The 24,661-nt window shown below is 36.9% G+C and overlaps 1 protein-coding gene across 1 annotated transcript in view; it reads left to right on the forward strand.

The window, feature by feature from the left end:
• Positions 1 to 250: 250 nt before the first annotated feature.
• epha3 (eph receptor A3) overlaps positions 251 to 24,661 on the forward strand; it is a 142,795-nt gene continuing 118,384 nt past the window's right edge. Inside the window, exons 1-3 of the mRNA XM_079821629.1 lie at positions 251 to 427; positions 9,458 to 9,522; positions 22,104 to 22,761. Coding sequence (XP_079677755.1) covers positions 343 to 427; positions 9,458 to 9,522; positions 22,104 to 22,761 — 808 coding nt within the window. The 5' untranslated portion in view covers positions 251 to 342. The remainder of the gene's footprint in view (positions 428 to 9,457; positions 9,523 to 22,103; positions 22,762 to 24,661) is intronic.

Raw genomic sequence — 24,661 nt, forward strand, 5'->3', positions numbered from 1 at the left:
GATGAGCTGCCTCGTGTGTTTTTGTCTTCTCTTTAATTTCCGAGAGATGACATGACCTCTGTTGAACCTGCCGGTCTAATAAACGGCGCTGTCTGGTGTGTAGGACCCAGCGAAAAAAGGGAAGCTCCCGGTGAGAACTGAGGAGAGAGAGAGAGAGAGAGAGAGAGAGAGAGAGAGAGAGAGAGAGAGAGAGAGAGAGAGAAGACTCCTCCTCATCTCCGGTGTCAAACTTGACATCAGCCTCTGAGCCGAGAATGGTAACTTGTGTCGGAACAGAAGCCCTCACATGAGTGGCATGCTTCATGGAGTTATGTACCTTGCTTTGCCCCCTGAACTGCTATCATGGATTTCAAAAGCTTAATACTTTGCCTTTTTCTCTTCACGTTCATTTCCAGCGCAGAATGCATTATTCACCCGTCCAATGAAGGTAAGATAACGTCTGGAGTGAGAGACATATCCTCATCTCCGCTTATACTGTAGCGTGTCTTTATAGCTAATATTGTCAGTTGACTTGAGCTGGTCCTGAAGGGTTGTTTAATCTGCAGCACGTTGACAGAGGAAATTAAATTCAAGTGAAATAGTTACCTGCTTTACCTCCGATGCTCATCCTATAAGCCGCGGCGAATGTGATCATATTGGTAATCGCGCGCTTATTCACTTGTGTCAGACCAGCTGCTTCAAATGAACCGATTTGGTCTGGGAATCAATAATATCGCAGTTCTGCGCGAGACGCATTGACTTGATTTCGCGAGAAATGGCTTCAAACGGATCGCTGCAAATCAAACTTTTAGTGCTGTTTATTATTGTTTCTTAGGGTCACAGCTGGCTACACGATACGAGCATATTTTGAAGCGATCGATCGTTTGGGAAAGCACGACGCGCACCGGCTGAGCGCGAAATCCAGTCTGAAAATCTGCCGAGCATAGGCAACAGCATTTTCTTAATATGGGGTATATGTTTAAAGACTCTTCGTGCAGTTAATGTATTTGCACTTTCTTGATCATCAAGAATTGCTTTAATTAGGCTATTTTGTATTTTTGCCGTGTAGCCTAAAATGATAGTCTAGTTACATGCGCTGCAAGTTTGTACACCGAGTTTTTTTTTCAGTTAGCCTACACTTGCGCGTTTGTTGTAGCCTAATAGCCTACATGAAATACTTCAATTTACTGAATGCAGTACTTTGCTACAAATGCAAGCAGAGATTTACGCCGTAGATGCCTGCTGTCACATAGGCTAGGCTATTTAGACTGTTCTCCGTTTTATTCTCCGTATCTATTCATTAGATGACAAAACATTTTTGACAAAGCACACGTGGATGTGAACTGAAAGCATTTTGAAATGAAGCTGCTTACAGTGGCCGGTGGTTTTATAAATATAGGCTATTCCTCAAAAAATAACTAGGCTACATCTGAGTTTATTACCGACTTGTTCAAAACCCCAGTAATGTCAATTGTCTAGCTAATCACATGAGCAGTTATTAACTAAAACATATTGGCACATATACTGCCAGTTACATAAATAGGCTTGTAATTTTCAATCACATATGACATATTGGATAATCTGTAGCCTACAACTAGCCTTTATTATATTGCTAACTACTTATAGGCCTACCAACTAATAAGATTTCAAATAAAGTGAGCAATCAAAACAGTATTGGGCCTACAGTTAGTTAATAACTTAAAATCTACAGCCTATTCCTATTTGGAGCCAGCAAAGTTAGGCACAGTAGCACTCTCATTTTTAAAACACTTAGGCCAATATTTCTAGGACAGTGTAGGCTATTTGTATTTTGACATCTAAACGTCCTTTATAAAACACTCGAAGAACCGGCGGAGTCGAGATATAGATGTAGGCCTAAAAACGGATATGTTTTATGTTAGGCTTATTTTATTAATTGCTTGAAATGCATGTGCGTCCTGTTTGCAGCCTGTCCCATATCCCTAACTGTTTAGTTCGCATTGTGTAAACTGTTAGAATTGTGCATGTGTCCCGTTCAGAGCAGTAAAGGTTTTAGAGTCGGAAAAAAATTACAAGAAACTTCGTGTACAGGCCATAATGAATTACAAAAGCTTCCAAATGACATATTAGCATTTCCAAAGCTTCAGGTGTTCTATTGGCCTAATTAGAAACAAGAGAGAGATTTTCGCTAATGGCATTCAGTAGCCTCTATTGTGACGCGATATGATGGGAAGATTCGTTTGGTGATTTGTGGCTTTTCATGTTTGAGATTAAATATACAGGCCCATTTGCAATTATTGAGTTTAGAATTGTATTTTTGTGCTCTGTGTAGAAAAGGTGAGGACTGTTCATAAATGCTGTCAACTCAAGGGGATCTTTCTGATGTTTCAGGGTGTTTTAGCTGTCTGTTCTGTCTAACAGAGCGGCTTTTCTCTCCTGTTCTGATTTATGGGCTGTGAATTATCTTTTGCTCAAATAGTAGTATATAATGGGACGTGTTTTTCACCAGAGAGTGTCAGTATAGAGCCGCAGCCATTGATATCATTTGGAGCAAAGTGCTTTTTTACAGCTTGTCTCCTAATCAGCTCAAGTGCAGTGTTTATAATCTCCAAATATGAATTGAATTAACCATAAAATAGGTTTATTTTTCATTATTAAATATATAGCCTATATATATGTAGGCCTATATGCTATAGGCTATTGAACGCGTCAGGCGTCAAAGGCCAGTTTGAGTCGCGGGTCATATCCCGAAATCCATGTAGCCTATATCGACGCAGTCTTCCACGAGCATTCATTCAGGAAAAAAAGAGACTCATAAATCCTTTCAGAGTTTAGGCCTATATGTGATTCAAAAGTTATATCGATGAGAAGCGAGACTCAAGCCTATTCCAATTTCCCCCCTCTGGAAATAAACTAAGTTTAAAACGTGTTCATCTTTTTTTTATTTTTTTTATTTTTCATGTTAAATGGAATAGCCTACTTTTGCCACTCTTTATTTAACTTTTACTTAACAAATCACATAGCCTAACTGTTACCTGACACCTATAGCCTACTCTTCAGTCTTCAGTCGTTTTCTTTTGCTGGAGCTGAAATGGGCCGATTTACTACATGGGCCGTGCACTTTAACCCATAACATCAGGTCGTAAAATAGGGATAATAATAATTTAATAATAATAATAATAATAATAATAATAATAATAATAATAATAATAATAATAATAATAATAATAATAATAATAATAGAAACTTTAAAGTAAAGTCTGAATGTTAAAAAATAAAAAGTGAATTTTGATAACCAAAACCGTACAGCGCCCCGTATCGCGACCTCATTTGTGTCGGTCACTGTGTGTTATTAGCATATTTGTCGTTAAAGATGGATGATAAAATAAATATAAGCCTGAAACACTTTACAATGCCACTTTTTTTTTTTTTTAACTGAGCAGAATTAAGTATTAAACTAATTGTAAAAAGCCATAGCTGGTGCCCTTTTTAAAGGATTAGAAAGTTGGGGAACAATTTGACAGAAAAGTTGGCTACTTGAAAACGACAACTACTATAAAACAACACCCACGTATAATACTAATAATAATAATAATAATACTAATAATAATAGAAGATTATTAAAGAAGAAGAAGAAGAAGAAGAAGAAGAAGAAGAAGAAGAAGAAGAAGAAGAAGAAAGAGAATAAATATTTTTTACTGACTAATTGACCTCTGTATTTTCTGGCATACATAGCCAATAGGTATTTCTAAAGGCAAATGTTGAATATCTAAGCAGCACAGTAATAGTCTAAAATATTATCGACTATTTTAGCAAAAAATTGTCTATAAGTTATGTTTGAAAACAATGAAGTATCCACTTGAGGCTTATATGTCCTGTATATATGCACACAGCATGCAATCTCAGATTTAGCTCTTTTTTTGTTGTTCCTTAGGACATGGTTTCTATTTTTAAAAGAATCGTCTTTTATTTATTTACTAATTTTTCCAAATACAAATTATGTTAATTTCAGAGTGCTAAGAGTTAATTAAATATTTTGTTTCATAATTAAAATATACACATTCAACTTAAAGTTTATTTAATAAACAGTGGCAATTTTCTTAATTAGTAACATTGAGTTTAATGCCAGTGTATTTCATTTAAAAAAAAAATAAACAACACAAGGCAGAAAAAAAAAAACAAAACAAAAAAACTTGGAATTGATATCTTTTTTTTTTTTGGGATCCGGGCACACTGCCTAGTGAAACATACTTCTGTGTAAAGAAGCAAATTAATTTTTCTGCCATTTAGCTTGGCCTATGTGAGTCAAGTTTGCGGTAGGTAAACTTACAGTCTACTGTAATGCATATCGCCTATTCTACTGTCAGTACACTTACGGCAGACAGTTTTCCGAGCATGTGGAATTATAGCTAACAGTTGACCACATCCTTATAGGACCATTTCAACAAAAATAACAAAAGTCTCATTGAAATACCTCAGGAAATCTTCACGAAGCCGATCAGCTCCAGAATAAAGCATCTGCCAAAAACATAAATATAGATGTAAACGAACCATACAACACAATTCCGTCACTAGGGTTTCCATTTTCTTACTTGTGGCCAAAATGGCGCAGTACGCAAGCCACAATGCCCCGCTCCCTCAGACTATGTGATGGCAGCACGACATGGTGTGGTGTGATGTCATGGTGCACTAGTTTCCAGCTGGGACGGCTAATCTTTTTTGAGTGACGTTACTTTTCGGATGTGTGGAAATTTGCTCACACATAAAAAACACACACAGTATGATCAATATTACAGTAATGTGTATGGTCATGCTGATGGGTGGGTTTTGGACAAATATGGTGGGCAAAAAAAGCTGTAAGGATTCAGAGGGGCTGAGGCAGACACCCTGAGACTCGACTGAATTATTCATAGTGTAGAGGTTAATACTTCATTGCCATCTTGCCACTATGGGCGGAACCTTCGATCAAGCTGCAAACCCTGTAATTTGCTATTGTTTTCCATTTTGTTAGGGAATTAGTAAATCAAGAGTGCCAAATATTCTTAAATCTAAAACCCAAAATGTGGTTTGGCTTAAAAGGAAGCCATAAATCATTGTGATAACATCCCTTACAAGTATTGACCTCTCGGAAAGATATGTGTGATGCACGTGTGGGGTTTGTCGCGACCCATGGGGTGTCTGTGAAGGTAGACCAGCTGCATGGGAGGATCTAGTGTGGGTGAGAAAAGGGATCATTGGAGCAGCAGTGGGTATTTTGGACACACATATGAGGCCTGACGTGTTCACTCGAAAATCCTTTGAAAATAATCCCCAAGTCCGCCATGTGTCTTATACACCCACAGTCAGATTTTAATAAAGCCAGGCATCAAGTCCATGCTCTCCGAGGACCCGGCGGTTCCGAAGTGTTCAGACACCTGACTCTCATCTTAATTCAATAACAGATTTAATTAACTACCTGAGAGGTGAAGAGGACGCAGAGAAGAGAGGGCAGTGTGCCATTTACAGGCCATATGGTTCTCTTATACTCATGCAAACCTCATTCAGATCGTAATCGACAACCATGTTCACAGTTAAGTTTAAGGTTAGTGGCTATTTTATGTGAGCTCTCTATCCCTATCGCCTGAAACACAGTAAAATCTTGAGGATTATGTGACGAGGCAATGGTAAAGGGGTATATATATATATATATATATATATGTGTGTGTGTGTGTGTGTGTGTGTGTGTGTGTGTGTGTGTGTGTGTGTGTGTGTGTGTGTGTGTGTGTGTGTGTGTGTGAGAGAGAAACTAAACAAAAAATAAAATACAATAAAATAATAAAATAAACATAAATATAAGTTTAGTTTATTTTCAATTTTCACTAGTTAATTTTAAATGGTCCTGTAAATTAATTTTTAAAAGTACACATATTCAGTGTAGTTTGTTTTAAAATGTCATAAAAGCTGCTCTCATGATATTTATTTATTTAAAAAAATATATATTTTAAACTTGTTGTATATGGATTTTCACAAGAGGACATTTCAACTTATCTAGTATTTCAACTACCTACCCATAATATAATATAAAAGTGAAATTAAGATGCCTGTGAATTTTAAATGTTTATTTATTTAATCTGTGTGTTGATGGGTAAAGTAATGGGACAGTTTTAATACTGATTTCTTGTCTTCTTACTTTCGTCAGTATGAACTCAATGTAAATATGTATTTCGCGTTGAGCTGTTCTCAGTTTGTGAATGAAACATTACCATTGTCTCCATTGTCAGCATGTATTCGATCAGTGTGCCATGTGCTGATGAAAGGAAAACAATAGCTAGTAGTGCAGGGATGATACATTAGAGAGGTAGACACCCCTTGGCGGCCTGTGGTTGGAATCCTAGATTATTGTCTCGCTCCTGTATTGATTTACCTATATTGTCTGATGTGGTTGGTTGGATGAAATGGCCGTTGAATCAGCTGTTCATAATTAGCCCATTGTTTTGTGCTTAGACGTGTTGCTTGATGCTACACTTTTTGTGGAGAGGTTGGGAATGACGTTGGCTGTGATTTCCTTCTCTTACAGCTGCAGAATTTGCCTCACCCATGTAGCTATCTAATTTTATGGTCTCAAATTTCCCTGGTCGGCTCAATTTGAGATGCCGGCTCGGCTCATTGAGAAATTTAAATTGGAAGCAACGGAGCTGGATGTGAGCTGCCATTATCTGACATAAGCAGATAGCTTTATTATAGTTAATAGGGATCATCTACAGTATGAGAACAGCCAGCTGTTTGGCTAGCGCTCAGGTGCGGTGCCGTTTTGTGCTGGAATTTGATAATAGGGTCTCCAACAGACTCTCCTCAGAACCCCTGATATATACACTACCAGTCAAAACTATGGACAGATTTTTTTTTGTGATCTTAACTTTTCATAAAAATTTAATTTAATTTAATTTAATTTAATTTAATTTAATTTAATTTAATTTAATTTAATTTAATTTAATTTAATTTAATTTAATTTAATTTAATTTAATTTAATTTAATTTAATTTAATTTAATTTAATTTAATTTAATTTAATTTAATTTAATTTATAATCAATCAATAAATCTGGGGTGTGTTTACCAAAAGCATTGTCCACAATGGTTGCAAGTTCCGTCGTTATTAGTGTTTCCCGAAACCATAGTTCCAACAAACGTTTTTGTGGTTGTTTTTGCGCAAAGTTGTGTGGTTGGAATGTCAGCTCTCGACCTGTGGTTAGAAGCATAGTTTCTTGTTTGCATGACTTGTGGACGTAATTAATCCTTATCTTGAACAAAATAAGCAAGCTGACATTCAGTATAATCTATATCTTTTATTTAGAATATATACATTTAGGTCTTTTATTTTGTAGAGAGATTTAAAGCGCCATTTTTTAAGAGTGTGCATATGCGTATGCTCTAGTATGTAAGAATGAGCATATGACGGAGTATGGAAATAAAGCATTTAACTGAGAAAAATGAGAATTAATCCTCAAATGCCATGTCTGTAATTTTTTGCAAAACATCTGGAAAAGAAAAGATCAGATTACTTAAAATAAGTTATTAATCAACTACCGGCGGGACATCAATAACCAACGTGGCTGAACGACAAATTTGCGTCAATACAGTTACGGGAAACAGTCGTGACGTACGCCGTTGTACGGGAAACACACCCCTGGTTGGACCAGATAATAAAGGTCAACAATGAAAATTGTCCAGCATAAATGTGAACTTATACTTTTTAAAGGCGTCTCATTTTGCACCATGAAGTTGATCGAACGAAAATCTAGAGTTTTTAGAAAAAAAATGGTAACACTTTACAATAAGGTTTCATATAGCATTAGTTAATGTATTAACTAACATGAACTAACAACGAGCAATAGGCTACATTTGTTACTGTATTTTTTAATCTTTGTTAACGTTAGTTAATAAAAAATATATTTGTTCATTGTTTGTTCATGTTAGTTCACAGTGCATTAACTAATGTTAACAAATACAAAGTTTGATTTTAATAATGTATTTAATAATTAATACATGCTGTCGAAGTATTGTTAATTCTTAGTTTATGGTAACTAAAGTAGTTAACTAATGAAACTTTATTGTAAAGTGTTTTTTTATATATAGCCTACATATTTTGGTCACTACCACATTTTTGGTCACTACCAAAAAGTAAAATTTGTGTTATTTCATCATTTTGATGGCTTTATTATTATTCTAAAATGTGGAAAATAATAAATGAGTAAAAATAATAAATATTTAAGAATGAGAAATTGTTTACTGGTACCAGGAACAAACCGTATTTATGGACTGACTTATGTTTGGAAGGTGTACTGGCTCTGACTTGGACATCATGTCATGCTTTGTGATAAGATTGTGATAAATATTAGCATTGAAGTGCATGTTTCTAGGCACTTTTATAAAAGAAAGGTCTGTGTCATCCATGTCCCATATGTCCATTTGTGATTTGGCTGGATGTTTTCTTGCCATCGCTGTAGGGAGAATGAGTGACACAGCTATTAGTTGGGGCCATAGACGCCATGCTGAGTGCCCCACATGTCAGCTGGGATTATGCGTTTACTGTACACCGATGGAGGCTTTTGTTCTTTCTCTTTGTGCCTGTAGAAGCCTTGCTCAATCAAACAGGAGTCATTGTTATGAGAGCAGGAGACACTGAGATGTCAAGAGCTCGTCGCGACCTTCTCCTCTGCACACCATGCAGGCAGCCAGACATTTTGAATAATGCAGTAATATTTCCTTTCTGTCCTCTCGCAATGTTTTATTTTTCATTTTCTGTTGTTTTTCTTATCTTGATTTTTGTTGTTGTTTCTTTAATTTCAAATAGATTGGATTTGACAAGGGTTTGATAATGTGTTTAATAAAAATGAAAATGTCTACATAAACACAAATAAATATTGAACACAAAGACAGATGCAGACATTGTATGATCCAAATGGAACAATAACGTCATAACAATAACGAATTTTTCTATTGCATGAATGAGAAAAACAGTCAAATATTAATGGAAAATAAAGGATGTCCTTTTTATTTGTAAATAATAAATTATAGTAAAAAGAATCAAGCTCTAGCACACAATGGTGAGCAACAATCTCTTATCAACATATCACTTTAAAATCCATTCAGCTTGTCAGATGAAAGAAACCATTTGTGATGTGTTTGCCTTGTTAAAGATTCCTATCACTATTCCTACCCGATGGTCAGACATTAAAGACCCCCTGCATGAGGTAACAAGGGTAACTTTTCTCCGTCCAGTTAAAGCATGTACAGCATACTGAAAATGTTCCTTTGAAGGATGAGTCCGTTGACTCCATTGTTTGTTTAATTGGATTGTGGCACAAGAGCAGCGCAGCTGAGTAAATACTGTGTTGATCGGGACGCTGCACACTGAGCGCTGTATCCCGGTCCGAGTGGCAGTGTGGCGGGGGGTGAAACCGGATCTAAAAAGGGATAACTGCTTATTTGTTTCTCTCCCCTACTCTCTCCTTTTCTACAGTTAACCTGTTGGACTCCAAAGCAAGCCAAGGGGAGCTGGGCTGGATATCATCCCCATCCCATGGGGTGAGTGTTGCAGACCTAATCCATATTTCTTAGTGGAAAAGAAGAGAACAGAGATTTCACGCTGTGAGGATGTTGTTGGGGAGCCAAAAAATGTGCATAGTTTTTAAAGATGTGGAAACTATTTAAGTTTGAGAATAATTGTATTTACACTCAAATTTAACAGATTCAATTAGAATTCAATTTATATAAATCATTCTAATATGCTGATTTGCTGTTCAAGAAACATTTGTTTTGGAAACCGTCGTACACAACCATTCAGAATTTTGGATTAAGTACAATAAAAAAACAAAAACAAATGGTCACACATTAGATTAGGGTCCAATTCTCATTAACTAACTATTAACTACGACTCTTGCCTCAATAAACTCCTAATTACTGCTTATTAATAGTTAGTAAGGTAGTTTAGGTATTGGTAGGATTAAAGGATGTAGAATATGGTCATGCAGAATAAGGCATTATATGTGCTTTATAAATACTAATAAACAGCTGATATGCTAGTATTATTCATGCTAATAAGTAACTAGTTAATAGTGAGAATTGGACCTCATCTAAACTAAAGTGTTACCAAACAAATTAATACTTTTATTCAGCATGGATGCATTAAAGGGGTGATGAATTGAGAAATCAACTTTCCTTTGAGCCTTTGGTATATAAAAGTTCATCGTGATATAAGAATATCCTGCAAGTTTCAGAGCTGAAAACGACCTTGTTAGTCAAAGAAAAGCTTTTATAGACAGCTTTTATAGGCCCAGAAAACGAGAGATCTCAGAATATGTCAACCACTTACGTAGTAGGACGCAGAACTCCGACTCGTGAAGCTAAATGATGCGGAATCGATTGTAAACAAGATAGAGGTCGAGACTGGATTTGCAGACATATTGAGATTAAAACACAATGCTATGCTTTCCATATTGGATCTGACAGGAACGGTGCAACACACTTATGTGAGTAAAACATGTTTTTATACGTGTTATTATTGCATTGTTACAGATCGTTTGATATCTATTGATTACATACCTTAGCACGCTGTCAGGCTGGATAATCCTTTATTTGAGGTGTTATTGGTTCATTCATGATCAGACTCGGACTTGTAACGCCAGCTCGCAAAGCCCAAAGTCCCGGGGCTATGTGCTTTTCAGACGGGCTCGCACGCTTCTGTGTGTGTATGTGTGTGTGTACGGTTTGCGGTTATATTCACTGATGATCGAGCGAAATTATACAGAAATAACATTCCAATCAATCGTGGGCCGGATGAGAGATTAATCATTGTGTTTGTTTGATAAAGACATTTTGCGAGCCCTGGCTGTGGGCTGGGTGATTCATTTCGGTTGCCGTTTGCCATACGCTGTCACTGACAGGGGAGCAGAAGCTCATTAAATATGCACATCTTATCCAATCCTAGCCGTGGGCGTTTACTTCCAAGTCTTCAGTGCGGCACGCCCATCAAAACTGAGAACCTCAAAACCAAGGCAGAAAGTAGCCTATGACTTATTCATTATGATGTTTTTGAATGTAAAAACCACGCGAACGTCATAAGTTGACCTCAGACAGCAGTATAAAAAAATGTAAAAAGCCAGTTCATGACACCTGTAAATTGATAAAAAATACTGTAAAGATATATATGAGAGAGAGAGAGAGAGAGATAGATAGATATATATAATCTTACACAAGATTTATATTTCAAATAAATACTGTTCTTTGGAACTTTCTATTCTATGGAAGCTTGTTTCCGCCACGGAATAAAACAATTTAAAATATAATTGCTGTAGACTTTTCTCAGAATTGCGAGTTTCTCTCAAAAAAGTCATATCAGATAAGAAGTCACAGTTACCTTTTTATTTTTTATTCTCTGGCGGAAACGCACTTTCGTACTATTCATCAAATATATCCTAAAAAAACAAACATTTTTCCACAAAAATATTAAGCAGTATTTTTTTCAACATTAGAAATAATGATAATAAAAAAATATTTTTTGAAATTGATCACAAATAATAATAATCTACCACTGAAAGATTTCAGTGTGTCAAACGATTTACCCACAATACAGTAGAGATAACATGTATCATAAATATAATAAGCCCAAAGGTATGTTTCTGCTGTCAGCGTAAAATAAGTCGGGGTGCTTTATCTTTGTTGTCAAAACCTCAAGGTCGGAACTTCCGATAATAACCATGTTTATTTGTCGAGTTGTACAGGTATTGGTCTCAAGGGCTACTCAGACCAAACTATTCTTTAAACTTTATTATGTGTTAAAATGACTTGCTGGCAGTTGCTAAAGGTAATCCAGTAATTTGTTCCATATAGCTGCCAAACCTTGTTTCCCCTCGTTCTTTTTTACTGTTGGCACAGTAAAACGTGAAGCTATTTTTTCTAAGACGCAAGGGAGAATAAAAGCGAAAGTAAAGAAAAAGAAAAACATGAAGCAAAAAAAAAAGGTAATTTGCATTTTAAATTAAGTGCTTTTTAATGTAGAGTGCATTTATGGAAAATTGAGTAATTGCACTAATTTGCTAGATTAATTTCTAAACATTCATAAATTCAATTGAGAAAGCATCATTAATCTTTACAATAGCTATAAAGGTGATTTAGAATGAAAAAGGAAATCCCTCGCAGATACGTGCTGAATGCTCTGGGATTTATTTAGTCGACGTGTAGCCATTGTCATGACTACAGCGAAGATCAGGTTCTCAAGGTGAATTAACTCTAATTACTCAGGACTTTTCCCTAGTTTGGAGCGATAAGCATTTTGCCCTGAAAGCTATGCCCTCAAAAATGATTTCAAATAATGTGCCGCTGCAGCACTGACACTGACGGATGGGCCGCCCGCCTTCTGCCAGTGTAAGCACAAATCGGCCCGGTTAAAGCAAATTAAGAGCTAAGCCCATCGGACGCTCCCTGTGCGGCCTCATGCTCAGATAAGGCCAGTAAATATAAATCGGCCCTGCGCAGACAGCCCTTTAAACATGCAGCGCTGTTTATTATGGCCTCTCCAAATTGCATCAGGCCTCAGCCTGGGATTCATTACCCATGGCAGTCGGATTACTCTGTCTGCGGCATGACTACCCGTATGAACTGCTGCGATCTGTTGCATTGCTCTGAGGACCCTATGCAATTGTTCTTCGAGTTGTTAAAAAGCATCTTTGCTGTGGCGTCTGTTGAGGCACAGATTAGAGCTTGATTAGTGGTTGTAGTTTTGGGGTTTGGAATGCCTCGTTTCTCCTCAGGAACAGAAAGAGAAGTGCAAATGACTCTTGAACACCGACTTGGCTTGGCATTGTTTTTAATTCCATTTAAGATTTTTGATCTCTCGCAGAGGGAGTATCGGTGGCTGTACTCGATAGTAGGCCAGAAATGCAAATATTCAGAGCTTCAAATATAGATGGACAGAATGTTTTTTTTTTTTTGTGGTTAATGTAGTAGAACTAGTTTTTGAAATTCTAATGTACTTAATAAAACATATTACAGGGCTCCAGACTAACTTTTTGCCTTGGTTGCACTGGTGCGTCTAACTTTTTTATTTAGGTGCACCAGCACAAAATTTAAGTGCACCCAATTTCCCCGGCTCGCGTACGAAGGAATTACTAAAAAATTACTTAAAAAAATACTATTTTAAAACTACAGTTTTAACAAAGTGTTATAAATTAATTTAAAAAATAATGAAATAATAAACAATGAATACAACTCATAATAAATAAAAATATGGATTTCTTTATTTCCTCTTCCTGCTATATATATATATATATATGGTACACGCTTTGATGATTGTCATAATTATGTGGTAACGTTACTGATAGGTTATTGTAGGCTACGGTAGCCTATAGTTTTTTATATTTCTCAATAAAATTGTGCCAACTGGAACAAATGCTATAGTGAAATTATCAATTATTACGGGTAGGTTACTGCCGGAGAGTGGTCGAAAGTTTTTTCAAAGAGCAAGAAAGTAACTTTGCAGCAGGCACAACAAATTAACAATGATACTAACGTTAGCCTTTCAGGTAGAACAGTAGATATATCAGCAAATAACATTCTCAAAGAGATTATTTTTGGAATATAACAATCACAGGTTCTCTGGTGCTGCTCAGGTCGCAATTTCAATCACACACACAGCACGAAGCAGGAATATCTAGACCACAGCCAATCCGAGGCCACCCATCTCGGTCTCGGATTGGTTTAGACCACGACATGATCCAACCAGTGTGTGTGAGTTCAGTCAAAGGAGAACAAACGCTTCATTCGTGGAGAGACAGCTGAGCGGATGCAAGGACGTTAGGTGCACCGGTGCGACCTAGGAAAAATTGTAGTCGCACCCTTACAAATTTTGGGCGCATGTGCGACCAAATTGGTTGCACTCTAGAGCCCTGTATTACTAACTAATTGTAATCCAATTAAATGATGAAAACTGTACTTAGAAACATAATATATTACATTACACATTCTAGGTAATATAATCTGACTACAATCTTTTACCTTACTTTTAGCCTTAACTTGTTTATCACATTGATTTGATATGTTGTTATGTTGAAAATTTGGCATTAACAAAATTAAGTGCATTAAACATTAAACTGGGGTTTGAGAAGGAACTGCAGAGGGGTTTTAAGTTGGTGAAAAGGGTAATAAATTAAACCATAAAAATTTAAATTTTAAAATAAAAAACAATACACAAAAAATGTATTATTTATTTGTTATGCTGTGTGGCCTTATGCTGTGTGGCCTCTGACTTGAAAACTGGAAGACTGTCTGAACAAACATAAGCAATAGGCTGTTTTAGAAAGGACAATTTAAAACAGAGTTAAAATCAATAAATGACAAATAATTTACTGCCATTTTGTGAATATTAAGTAATCATGTAATCAATTAAAATGTAATTGTAATCTGATTATGAGTATTTTAAATTGTTATACAATATAATTACAAGTATACTTTTTTGAATCTGATTACGTAATCCAGATTACATATAATCAGTTGCTACCCAGCAATGTATACATGATTTGATTCATTGATATAATCAAAATCATACAGTATATTATAGTATGACATAGTATTATATGACATTAATTGCACATCATACTGTATGTATATCATGTAGTTAAATGAGAAAAAAAAATGTAAGAGAATAATAAAATAATTATATTGTTATTTGTAAAAAGAAATGATTGTTAATTTACAAGTTAGATTTGGAACAAAATGTAGAATATTGTGAAAGTGCTAAACAAATACATTTTAAATTATTTCAAAATGTTAATATTTTTCAGATTTTCTTTTGTCAGTACGTTACCAAAATGAATGGCAATTATTTCATTTTGTGTAACATTTCACTTTTTTTACCACTTTATACATTTTGCACTTTACACACACACTCATCTGGTTCACTATCTTTGTAGGGACTCTCCATAGATGTGATGGTTTTTTATATTCTATCCCCTTTTCACTAACCCTACCCCTAAAATTACCCATCATAGAAATCTTTCAGCATTTTTACATAAAACAAACAAAAAAAACTCATTCTGTGTGATTTATAAACTTGTTTCCTCATGAGGACCTCAATTTAGGTCCCCACGGTGACACAAGTCTCCATGAGTCAGTGTGCATTCAAGTTGAAGCCCCCACCGGGATAGAAGAACACACACGCTCGGACGCACGCACGCACGCACGCACACACGCACGCACGCACGCACGCACGCACGCACGCACGCACGCACACACACACACACACACACACACACACACACACACACACACACACACACACACACACACACACACACACACACACACACACACATATAGATTTATAACAATATATTACATAGATTTCACTACAATTACATTTTATTTTTCTATTTTTATTTGGAATTTGGTGCAAAACAAAATATTTTCTTTACATTCATATCGATTTTTGCGTCATATTCATAAAACAAGTCAAACTACACATTGTGCACATCGATATCCCATATAACATATTTCCTTATTAACATTAACATTCTTATTTGTGTCTCTAAAAAACTAGAGTTGAAGCTAGATCTCAAGCATCTTAGCATAATCGAGACAAAACACGAAAGTTTCATTATGCATTGCTCAAGTCACACTCTGCCAATGCCCGCAGTGAAAGACAATATTTCCAACATGATGCTGAAACTCATTTAGTATCCACCCCCCCCCCCCCCCCCCCGCCCCCGAAAAGAAACTGTGAAAGGTCTCCAGCTGTACAAAGTGCAAAGAAAACCCCCTCTATAAAGGTGGATTAGCACGTCATATGGTCGCAGCGGGGTGACCGGGCAACACACAATGTGTTATGGTTCCTCTGTGGTAAAAGCTGTGATGAAAAGGTATTGACTGATCGGGTACAGTTGTTGCTGTGACCTAGTGCAGGAAATCTTAGATGGTGAAGCACTTGTCATTTCGAGTGTTTTCTGCTATATTGTGGGAATGGGGAAAGTTCATGGGCCTCACGGATAAACATAAATCTTTTTCAGTTTTCATTTTAGTGATTAGGGTGATTTGTGTCTTAAATTTAGTTAGGTGTTTGTAATATTATATGGATGAGTTTATGCTTTTTGAACAGCTTTGGGTAAACTGCTTTGAAACTCTAGATTCTTAAGGTACAAGCTACACATAAATTAAGGTAATTTAGTAAGCTACACTTAAGTAGTATAGCAACCATCAAAAGTAGCTAATTACACAGAAGCTAGTGTACTTGTGTACAGTACATTCAATGTTCTTTCTTTCTTTCTTTCTAATCCTTTGAGAAAAATATGTTTGCTTAATTATACTGAATGTAATGTACACTTGTAGTGTACTTCTTAAATCTGTTTTTTTAAACTGTACTTGCATATACTGTATAATATTACTAAAAGACAGTTTAGATACTTTAGATATAGAGTACAATTTCATGACTGTCATGACACTTCTGTGTTTCTTAACACACTTAAGTAGACATTTAAAAAGTGCACTTAGTAATAATGTCAAATTAAAGGTTGTTCATTTTAAATTGTGTTTTAATATTTTGTTGTTCGATGTGTTAACTAACATACTAAAACACATGTAAAGTACTTTAATAATTTTAACTATTGTGTTATTCAATATTACATTTAAAGTTACAATGTATTTTATAGTATAATGTATTTCAAATGTACTAAATTGCAACTTGTGTTATTACAAATATATTTAAATATTTATTGACGGCTCGTGTGAACTTGGAACAAATCTCTACATTAAAGATTTGGACTATAGCTGATGAAAAGATATTGAAGTATATTGCGCAAAGTAATGATCAGGACTCAGAATGAATACCTTAATACTTGGATTGGTATATGTTTTCATGCTTTAATTAAAAAAAAAAAAAAAAAAAAAAAAAAAATATATATATATATATATATATATATATATATATATATATATATATATATATATATATATGACATATAAGTTTCAATAAAAATGACATTAAAGTATTTGTTATTTACCATAAATGCTTGTTAGTCAATATGTCAGTGTACTTTAACCATATTTTAGACAATAGAAGTACTAATTATTAATTATTAAAGTCCTACATAATGGCTCAAAAAAGCATTTAAAATGCAACTAATTGCAATTAATATAAATTTGAATAATAATATATTTCCATTTAATTGTAAATTAAATGCAAGTACGTGTTCAGAAAATTTACATTCAGTTTGCACTTTTATTTTAAAGTATATTATTTCAGTAGCAAGTCCTCTTTTTAAAATATGCTGAAGTGTACTTTTTTCACACAGAATCAGAGGAATCACCTAATTTTACAGTCCTGTTCCCCGTCTACATACTATTTACTTATTATGGTGATTACAATATCTGGGTAATATCTAGGTACTAATCCTGAACCTACACCTAAACCTAGCCTTAACCCAAGTAGTTATCTTATATTACCCAGTACTTTCTTAGGCAAGTACTGTAAGTAATCATAAGTGCATGTACTGTAAAATAAAGTGCAATCCATTTGCTATAAAAAGATGTAATATAAAATGCCTTTTACATACATTGTTGCTGCACAAGATCTTTTTTTACATAATTAATCACACTTTCCAACAGTATGTGAAAGAAAAAAATTATAGTGTATTTGATTATTAAAACATTTTGCAATACACTGTGACAAAAACTAATGATCTTGTTTTTTTGTCTTTCTTCATCGTTCCTTGATGGGGAAAAAAATAGCTTGTTACTAGAAAAACTGTACTTTTGAAAGCAGCTACTGTTATGCTACTGAAAACACTGCTAGTCAAGTCCTCATGAAATAAAAATTGACCCTATTTACTTTGTTAGCCCACATTACAGGTCTTAAGGGGAACAAATAATCCGGTCAAGTTAATACACTTTAATACAACTATCTTTAATCAAAATTTGAAAAGTTACTTCCACTCTGGAACTCCTTTTATCTAGTGAAACCATCATTTTCTAAAAAAAAGAAACATTTATATACTTTTTAACCTCAAAAAGTCGTTAACTGCACGACTTCGGTGTTGTTCTTCTTCACTCCGTATGACGTCATCACGTGACATATCGCTAGATAAGACCCTATTCCTCGGCTGGGATCGTGCAGAGCCTCTGAAGCCCTTCGAAGCCCTTCGAAACTGCATTGATTTGGAACTTCAACCCGTTGGTTGCAATTGAAATGCATTATGTGAAGAAAAATCCTGGAATGTTTTCCTCAAAAAACTTGTGAGCAAAAGACTGATGAAAGAAAGACATGAACATCTTGGATAAGATTGGGTGGAGTAAATTGTCAGGAAATTTTCATTTTGAAGTAAACTAATCCTATAATGCCACTCAAGCTTGGAGTTATGTGTATTCTTATAGTGGATCTCAAGCCCTCACTGCACAAGTTGTCGATTAGTACAAATGTGTATTTTTACAGCAAGCTATTTCCTAGATCTCCTGTGTACCCATAAGCATTTATTTTCCTCTATGGCCTCTCTGACATCCCAGCCTTCAGACTCTAATGGAGTCCTCACAAACAGAATTCGCTCCAATTTTGTCCATTATAATGAAGAGAGCGGATTTGATCAAGAGAAACTGTGTGCACCTATACAGGAAATGTGCATGTGATACCAGCAAAAGCCAGCAGTATATGTCAGTCTTTGCTAACTAATGCAATTCCATTGTAATACGAGCGAGAGGAGGATTATAATTTTATTATATATCTGTCTGAAACATAAGCTTTGCACCACTTTGTCCACAAGTGCCAGGGAATCTATTAGTTTAAAGTACCAGTTGGCCTGTGTACACACTGAGTGTACACAGGGGGGAGTTGGGCCGCAGCCCTGCCAAATGTACCAACTGCTGATTTCCTCGTTTCTCTGCTGCTTTCCTTGCTGGAGGGGGATTATATTGTAAAGTGATATTCGGAGAAACCTAAAGTCATCTTCAGTCTGCCTGTCGAGTGTTAAGTTGCAAAGCACAGGGCTGACGTCTCCTGCTGTGGAGAAGGAAATACAGACTGGTGTCCAATCGTAGCCTGGCGCTCTTGGAGAAATCAATGCGGCCTTTAGAAGCTGCTGTCCATAAAAGAGATATCCAGACAAGGCTTTTACAGTTTTTCCCTCTCTATAACTGAGTGTTATGCATTATAAAGTAGAGTTATTTGAAGGCGATTGGCTTGTGCTGGTGATGATGTCATTCATGGCAGCAGACAGTCCACACTATATTCTCAAGTGTGTGTGATTTACACATCGTATATGATGTTTCATTTATTTTGGCAGCCATGGTTTCAGTACAGTCATTCTCTATACAGTCTGATAATGCGGCACAGCCCAGGCACCTGGACTTCATTTGGAGCATCAGCTACGCTGGGGAACACCGGTTGGCTCAGTAAATAACTCTGAGACAAATGACCAGCTGAAATTTCCATTGATTTATTTTAATTTGCATCATATTTGTTCACTTCACAACTTCAATAATATCAAAAGCAGATTTTATTGTTCTATAATCATAACGCCTCATTTAGATCCTGCCTTAATGCCAGGCCTGAAGATTTACACAGAATCGGGATTCCTTTTATTCATAAAATAATACTCAAGTATTTTTTCATTTTTTTTTCATTTTATTCATTCATTCATTTATTCAGATTCTATATATATATATATACACACACACACACACACACACACACACACACACACACACACACACACACACACACACACACACACACACACACACACACACACACACACACACACACACACACACACACGTTTGTTTTTGTGAAATGTGAGGACATTCCATAGGCGTAATGGTTTTTATACCGTACAAACCGTATTTTCTATCCCCTTACACTGCCCCTGTCCCTAAACCTAACCCTCACAGGAGACTGTGCAGTTCACTTTCTGTGAAAAAAACCTTGTTCTGTGTGATTTATAAGCATTTTGAAAAGTGAGGACATGGGGAACGTCCTCATATTTCACCCTCTTTTTGTAATACCTATGTCATACCCATGTCATTATACACATTTGTGTCCTGATATTTCACGAAAACATGCCCACACACACACACACACACACACACACACACACACACACACACACACACACACACACACACACACACACACACACACACACACACACACACACACACACACACACACACACACACACACACACACACACACACACACATACATACATATATACATGCATCAGTTCTTCTAACCCTAATTGATGAGTGTGTAGCTTTTCATTTCTTAAAAAAATATGTAGGAAGACACATTATGGCCATATTCCAGGATGATAATGCCAAGATTCATCAGGGTCAAACTATGAAAGAATGGTTGGGAGGGAGCATGAAGAATAATTTTCACACATGAATTGGCACCTCTGAGTCCAGACCTTAAATTCATTGAAAATATTTGGGATGTGCTGGAGAAGACTTTACAGAGTGCTGGACTCTTGCATTGTCAATACAAGATCTTGACCAAAAATTGATGCACCTCTTGATGGAAATAATTTATTATTCCATCACGTGCCACGCATCAAGGGGTGCGTTTCCCGTACAACGACGTAACTCACTGCTTAACTTCCATAGTACGATGCATCGTTGAAGAAATCAACTAGCTAGTCACGACTGTTTCCCGAAACTGTATTGTCGCAAATTTGTCGTTCAACCACGTTGGTTAATGATGTCATGCAGGTGGTGGAGTAAAAACTTCTTTTAATGGGTCTGTTTAAGGTTGAATTAATGCTAGATTTTTTGCTATAAATTATGAACGTCATCTGAGGAGTAATTCAAATTTTTCTCAGTTAATTAGCTTTATTTCCAGATTCAATCATTGTCTCGTCCTTATGTACTAGAGCACGTACGCACATGCGCAATCTTTAAAAACGGTGCTTTAAATCTCTTGACAAACTAAAAGATGTAAATGACATTTGTATGTATTCTAAATAAAACATATCGGTTGTACTGAGTGTCAGCGTGCTTATTTAAGCTCAAGATAAGAATTTATGAAGTCCACATGTCCTGCAAACCAGAAACTATGCTTCTAAGCACAGGTCGAGAGCTGTCGTTCCAACCACACAACTTTGCAATGCTGTTTGCGAACGTTCATTGGAACTATGGTTTCGGGAAACACTGACTCGTTGAACTATGCTGCTAACGACGGAACTTGCGACCATAGTTGGCTAACAACGTTTTCGGGAAACGCACCCCTGGTTGTTACCGCGCCCTCGCTCTCTCACACCCACTCCTATCGGGAACCTGGCGAAAGGGGTGGCGATGTAAGAGGTGGGGTGGTGCTGATAATCACGGGGAGGCAGCCATTCCATCACAATGTATATATTTATAATAAATTACAGAAACTTTCTTCCCTTTTGGCTTTACATATAACATTAATATCCCAAAATTTGCATTAAAATTTGTGGTTGGAATTCCAGCTGTCAATGAGTTCAGTCAGTTTGATTTACTTCCAAAATAAAGGCTGTGTATCTAACAATGTGAATACATAACATTTTTGAGATCTTAACAACATGCTGAAAAAAAACAAAAAACAAAACATTTGAAAGCTTTTGGGTGTTTCATTAAGCACCCTCACAGTTGAAACACAAATAGGCAATTCTTCAGTCTGAGGGCACACTTGTTCTGCTGGGTAATGAACAGCTCACAGCCACTCCAGAGGCCTTGTCTCACTCAGCCAAGGGCTTTTATAAACTTCAGCTTGACGGAGAGCCATATACTACTCCATTATTGTAATAGAAAACAATGCCTCTCAGTTCATCATTTATTTTGCTTTGTGTATGTTAAACCTCAAGACTTCGGGCCGCATTGTGACTCCGGACACCCCAAGTGACAAAACAAAATGATTTGTCAGGCTCGCCTTACAAGGGAGAGTACTCAGAGTGGAGGGCCTCGTTAATTATGTCCCACATTAATTATATATATGAACAGGGGAGATATTAATTTGAAATGATTCATTATTCCAAATGTGTTTGAGAAATAAATAAGCCCGCTGTTCAGGTGTTTTACATTCGTCTCGGTTCCATTGAAATGTACGAGTACAGTAGCCGTTCGCTTCCCTCGGAATAGATTTGATTAACTTCTTTCTCTTTTTGCAGTGGGAGGAAATTAGCGGTGTGGATGAGCATTACACACCCATCCGGACCTTCCAGGTGTGCAACGTGATGGAATACAGCCAGAACAACTGGTTGAGGACCAATTGGATTCATCGCAATTCCGCGCAGAAGATCTATGTGGAGCTCAAGTTTACCCTGAGAGACTGCAACAGTATTCCCATGGTCCTGACCTGCAAAGAGACATTCAACTTACACTACCTGGAGACAGATGAAGACCAGGGAAGTAAGTTCCGTGAACACCAGTTCTCCAAAATAGACACCATCGCCGCTGATGAGAGCTTTACTCAGATGGACCTAGGGGACCGTATCCTGAAGTTAAACACAGAGGTCCGTGAGGTGGGGCCCATGACTAAGAAGGGCTTTTACCTGGCTTTCCAGGATGTGGGAGCCTGCGTGGCCCTGGTTTCCGTGCGGGTGTACTTTAAAAAATGCCCTTTTACGGTGAGGAACCTGGCTATGTTTCCTGACACGGTACCGACGGACTCTCAGTCGTTGGTGGAGGTTAGGGGCTCCTGCGTCAACAATTCCAGGGAGGAGGATCCGCCAAAAATGTACTGCAGTACTGAGGGAGAGTGGCTGGTGCCTATTGGGAAATGCCTGTGCAACATAGGTTATGAAGAGCGGGGAGTCGCTTGCCAAGGTAGAGTTTTTCTCTCACATGCACACTTTTCTCCTTACAGTGCCTTTTTCATTTCACGGCCCATTTTCTTCCTTTCATCAGCGTAATGTACTAGCACCGGCTCTGTAGACAGCAGCTCTAAATAGGACAACTGAGTGTGTCCCTGGAATACCATTCATTTGTTTATGCTGCTCATTGTCTGTAATGGCGAAGCATTTGGCTCACGATGGAAATGTTTCTAAACTCCATGGTGAGTTGAGTATCTGTCCCGCGCTCTGAGTGCAAATGGATTTTTCCAAGATATGGACACACCTCTGATCTGTCAGCCATGCTCTGGAGAGAGGAATATGAGAATTCTGTGTAGCTGAGGACAGGGGAGATCTGTGGTCCAGACCCCCATAAAGGGCAGCTTGAAGCAGTTAAGCTTGTGAAACACTTCTCTGCATCACCTCATCAGACGCATAAATAGATGTACGTTAGTCATTGAAGAGGGATACGTGTGTGTGTGTTTGATGTAAAGCATCTGAGACTTCCACTGCTTTATGTAGATTTTTTATAGGCTAAAGACACATACACATATTTAAACATTGTAAACTGATGAAAAGAGAAGATCTTTGCCATAGTTCCTTGTCTCACATTAGATTCAGATGATCAGATTGAGTTGTAATGCTAGAGTTTGGGTTTAAATGTAAACAATGTTTGTGCAAAAATTGTGTCTTTAGGGGTACAACATCTTGTCACTGCGGCAGTATCCTTACTTAGGGGTACATTATTTACACTTAAAAGGTTAAAAGTAGTACCTTAAAGATATAAATATTAATATTCTAAAGGCCTGTTCACACCGGGACGATTTTCGCACGCGTTTATCGCCGACGTTTAACGCCTCGTGACTAAACAATGGGCGCCAATGTGAGTGTGCACACCGACGCGCAAAATGGCAGGCGTAAAAGCGTCATTTAAAAAAAAACGCGGGGGGTTCGTTTTTTTATTTTGACACGGCACGTTAAAAACTGGCCGTCCAATGAGATCAGCGCTTTTGTTCACGTGGCTGGAGCTGCTGAAGTTACAGTAAAACACGACTTGGTAGCGCTCAAGCACAAAATCGGTCTTGCCGAGCACACATTAATATGACGAAGAAGTAGTAAGTAGACAAAGAAGAAGATGAGCTGCTAATGCTGCTTGCCAGTTAGAAAAAAGTGTGTGAATGGTTTTGGCCATAGATATAATATGTCTCTGGTTTTGGCAAGCACGTAAATACTGTCTCTCTTCTTCTTCAGTGTGACAAGCGAGTGTCAGAAGCGTAAAGTACCGGGTACCACCAAAGTACCACCTTTTGTACCGGGAGCATTATCTACTGAATGTGCACGTTCACTCGGCGCATCGCCAGTGAAAATTGCTTGGGTGTGAACACTCAAGACGCCCCGAAAAACGTCACGAAAAACCCTGACGATAAGCGCGCGCAATATTCGTCCCGGTGTGTACAAGCCTTAAGGGACTCATATGCACCTTTAGGGGTAGATACGGTACAAAGTTGTCCCTTTGCCTAAGTGACGAGCTGTTGTACCCCCAAAATAACAGATTTTGGACATTTTTTTATATCAAGTTAACTTTAAAAGAAGTTCAATTGAAAAATAATAACTCCTGTGTTTAACTCCATTTTGGGTTCTATTAAATTTTTTTGAATACAACAATACACCCTGATTAGTGCATAAGGGAGTTTGCCTTCTCTGAACCACTACTGCAGGTCCATTTACACTATTTGCTTTTGCATCATTAAACATGAGTACAGTAGTTTCATTGCTATTTATGTATTTGCCCCTATGAATTCAATTTACCACCTAAAGTTTACACGCACAAAACCACATTTGCGTTTGTCTGACGCAGCTGCATTGAAAGAATGCAGAGCTGCTCTCAAACACAA

This window comes from Gobio gobio, assembly GCF_949357685.1.
Source record: "Gobio gobio genome assembly, chromosome: 7".
In the NCBI taxonomy this organism is placed as follows: Eukaryota; Metazoa; Chordata; class Actinopteri; order Cypriniformes; family Gobionidae; genus Gobio; species Gobio gobio.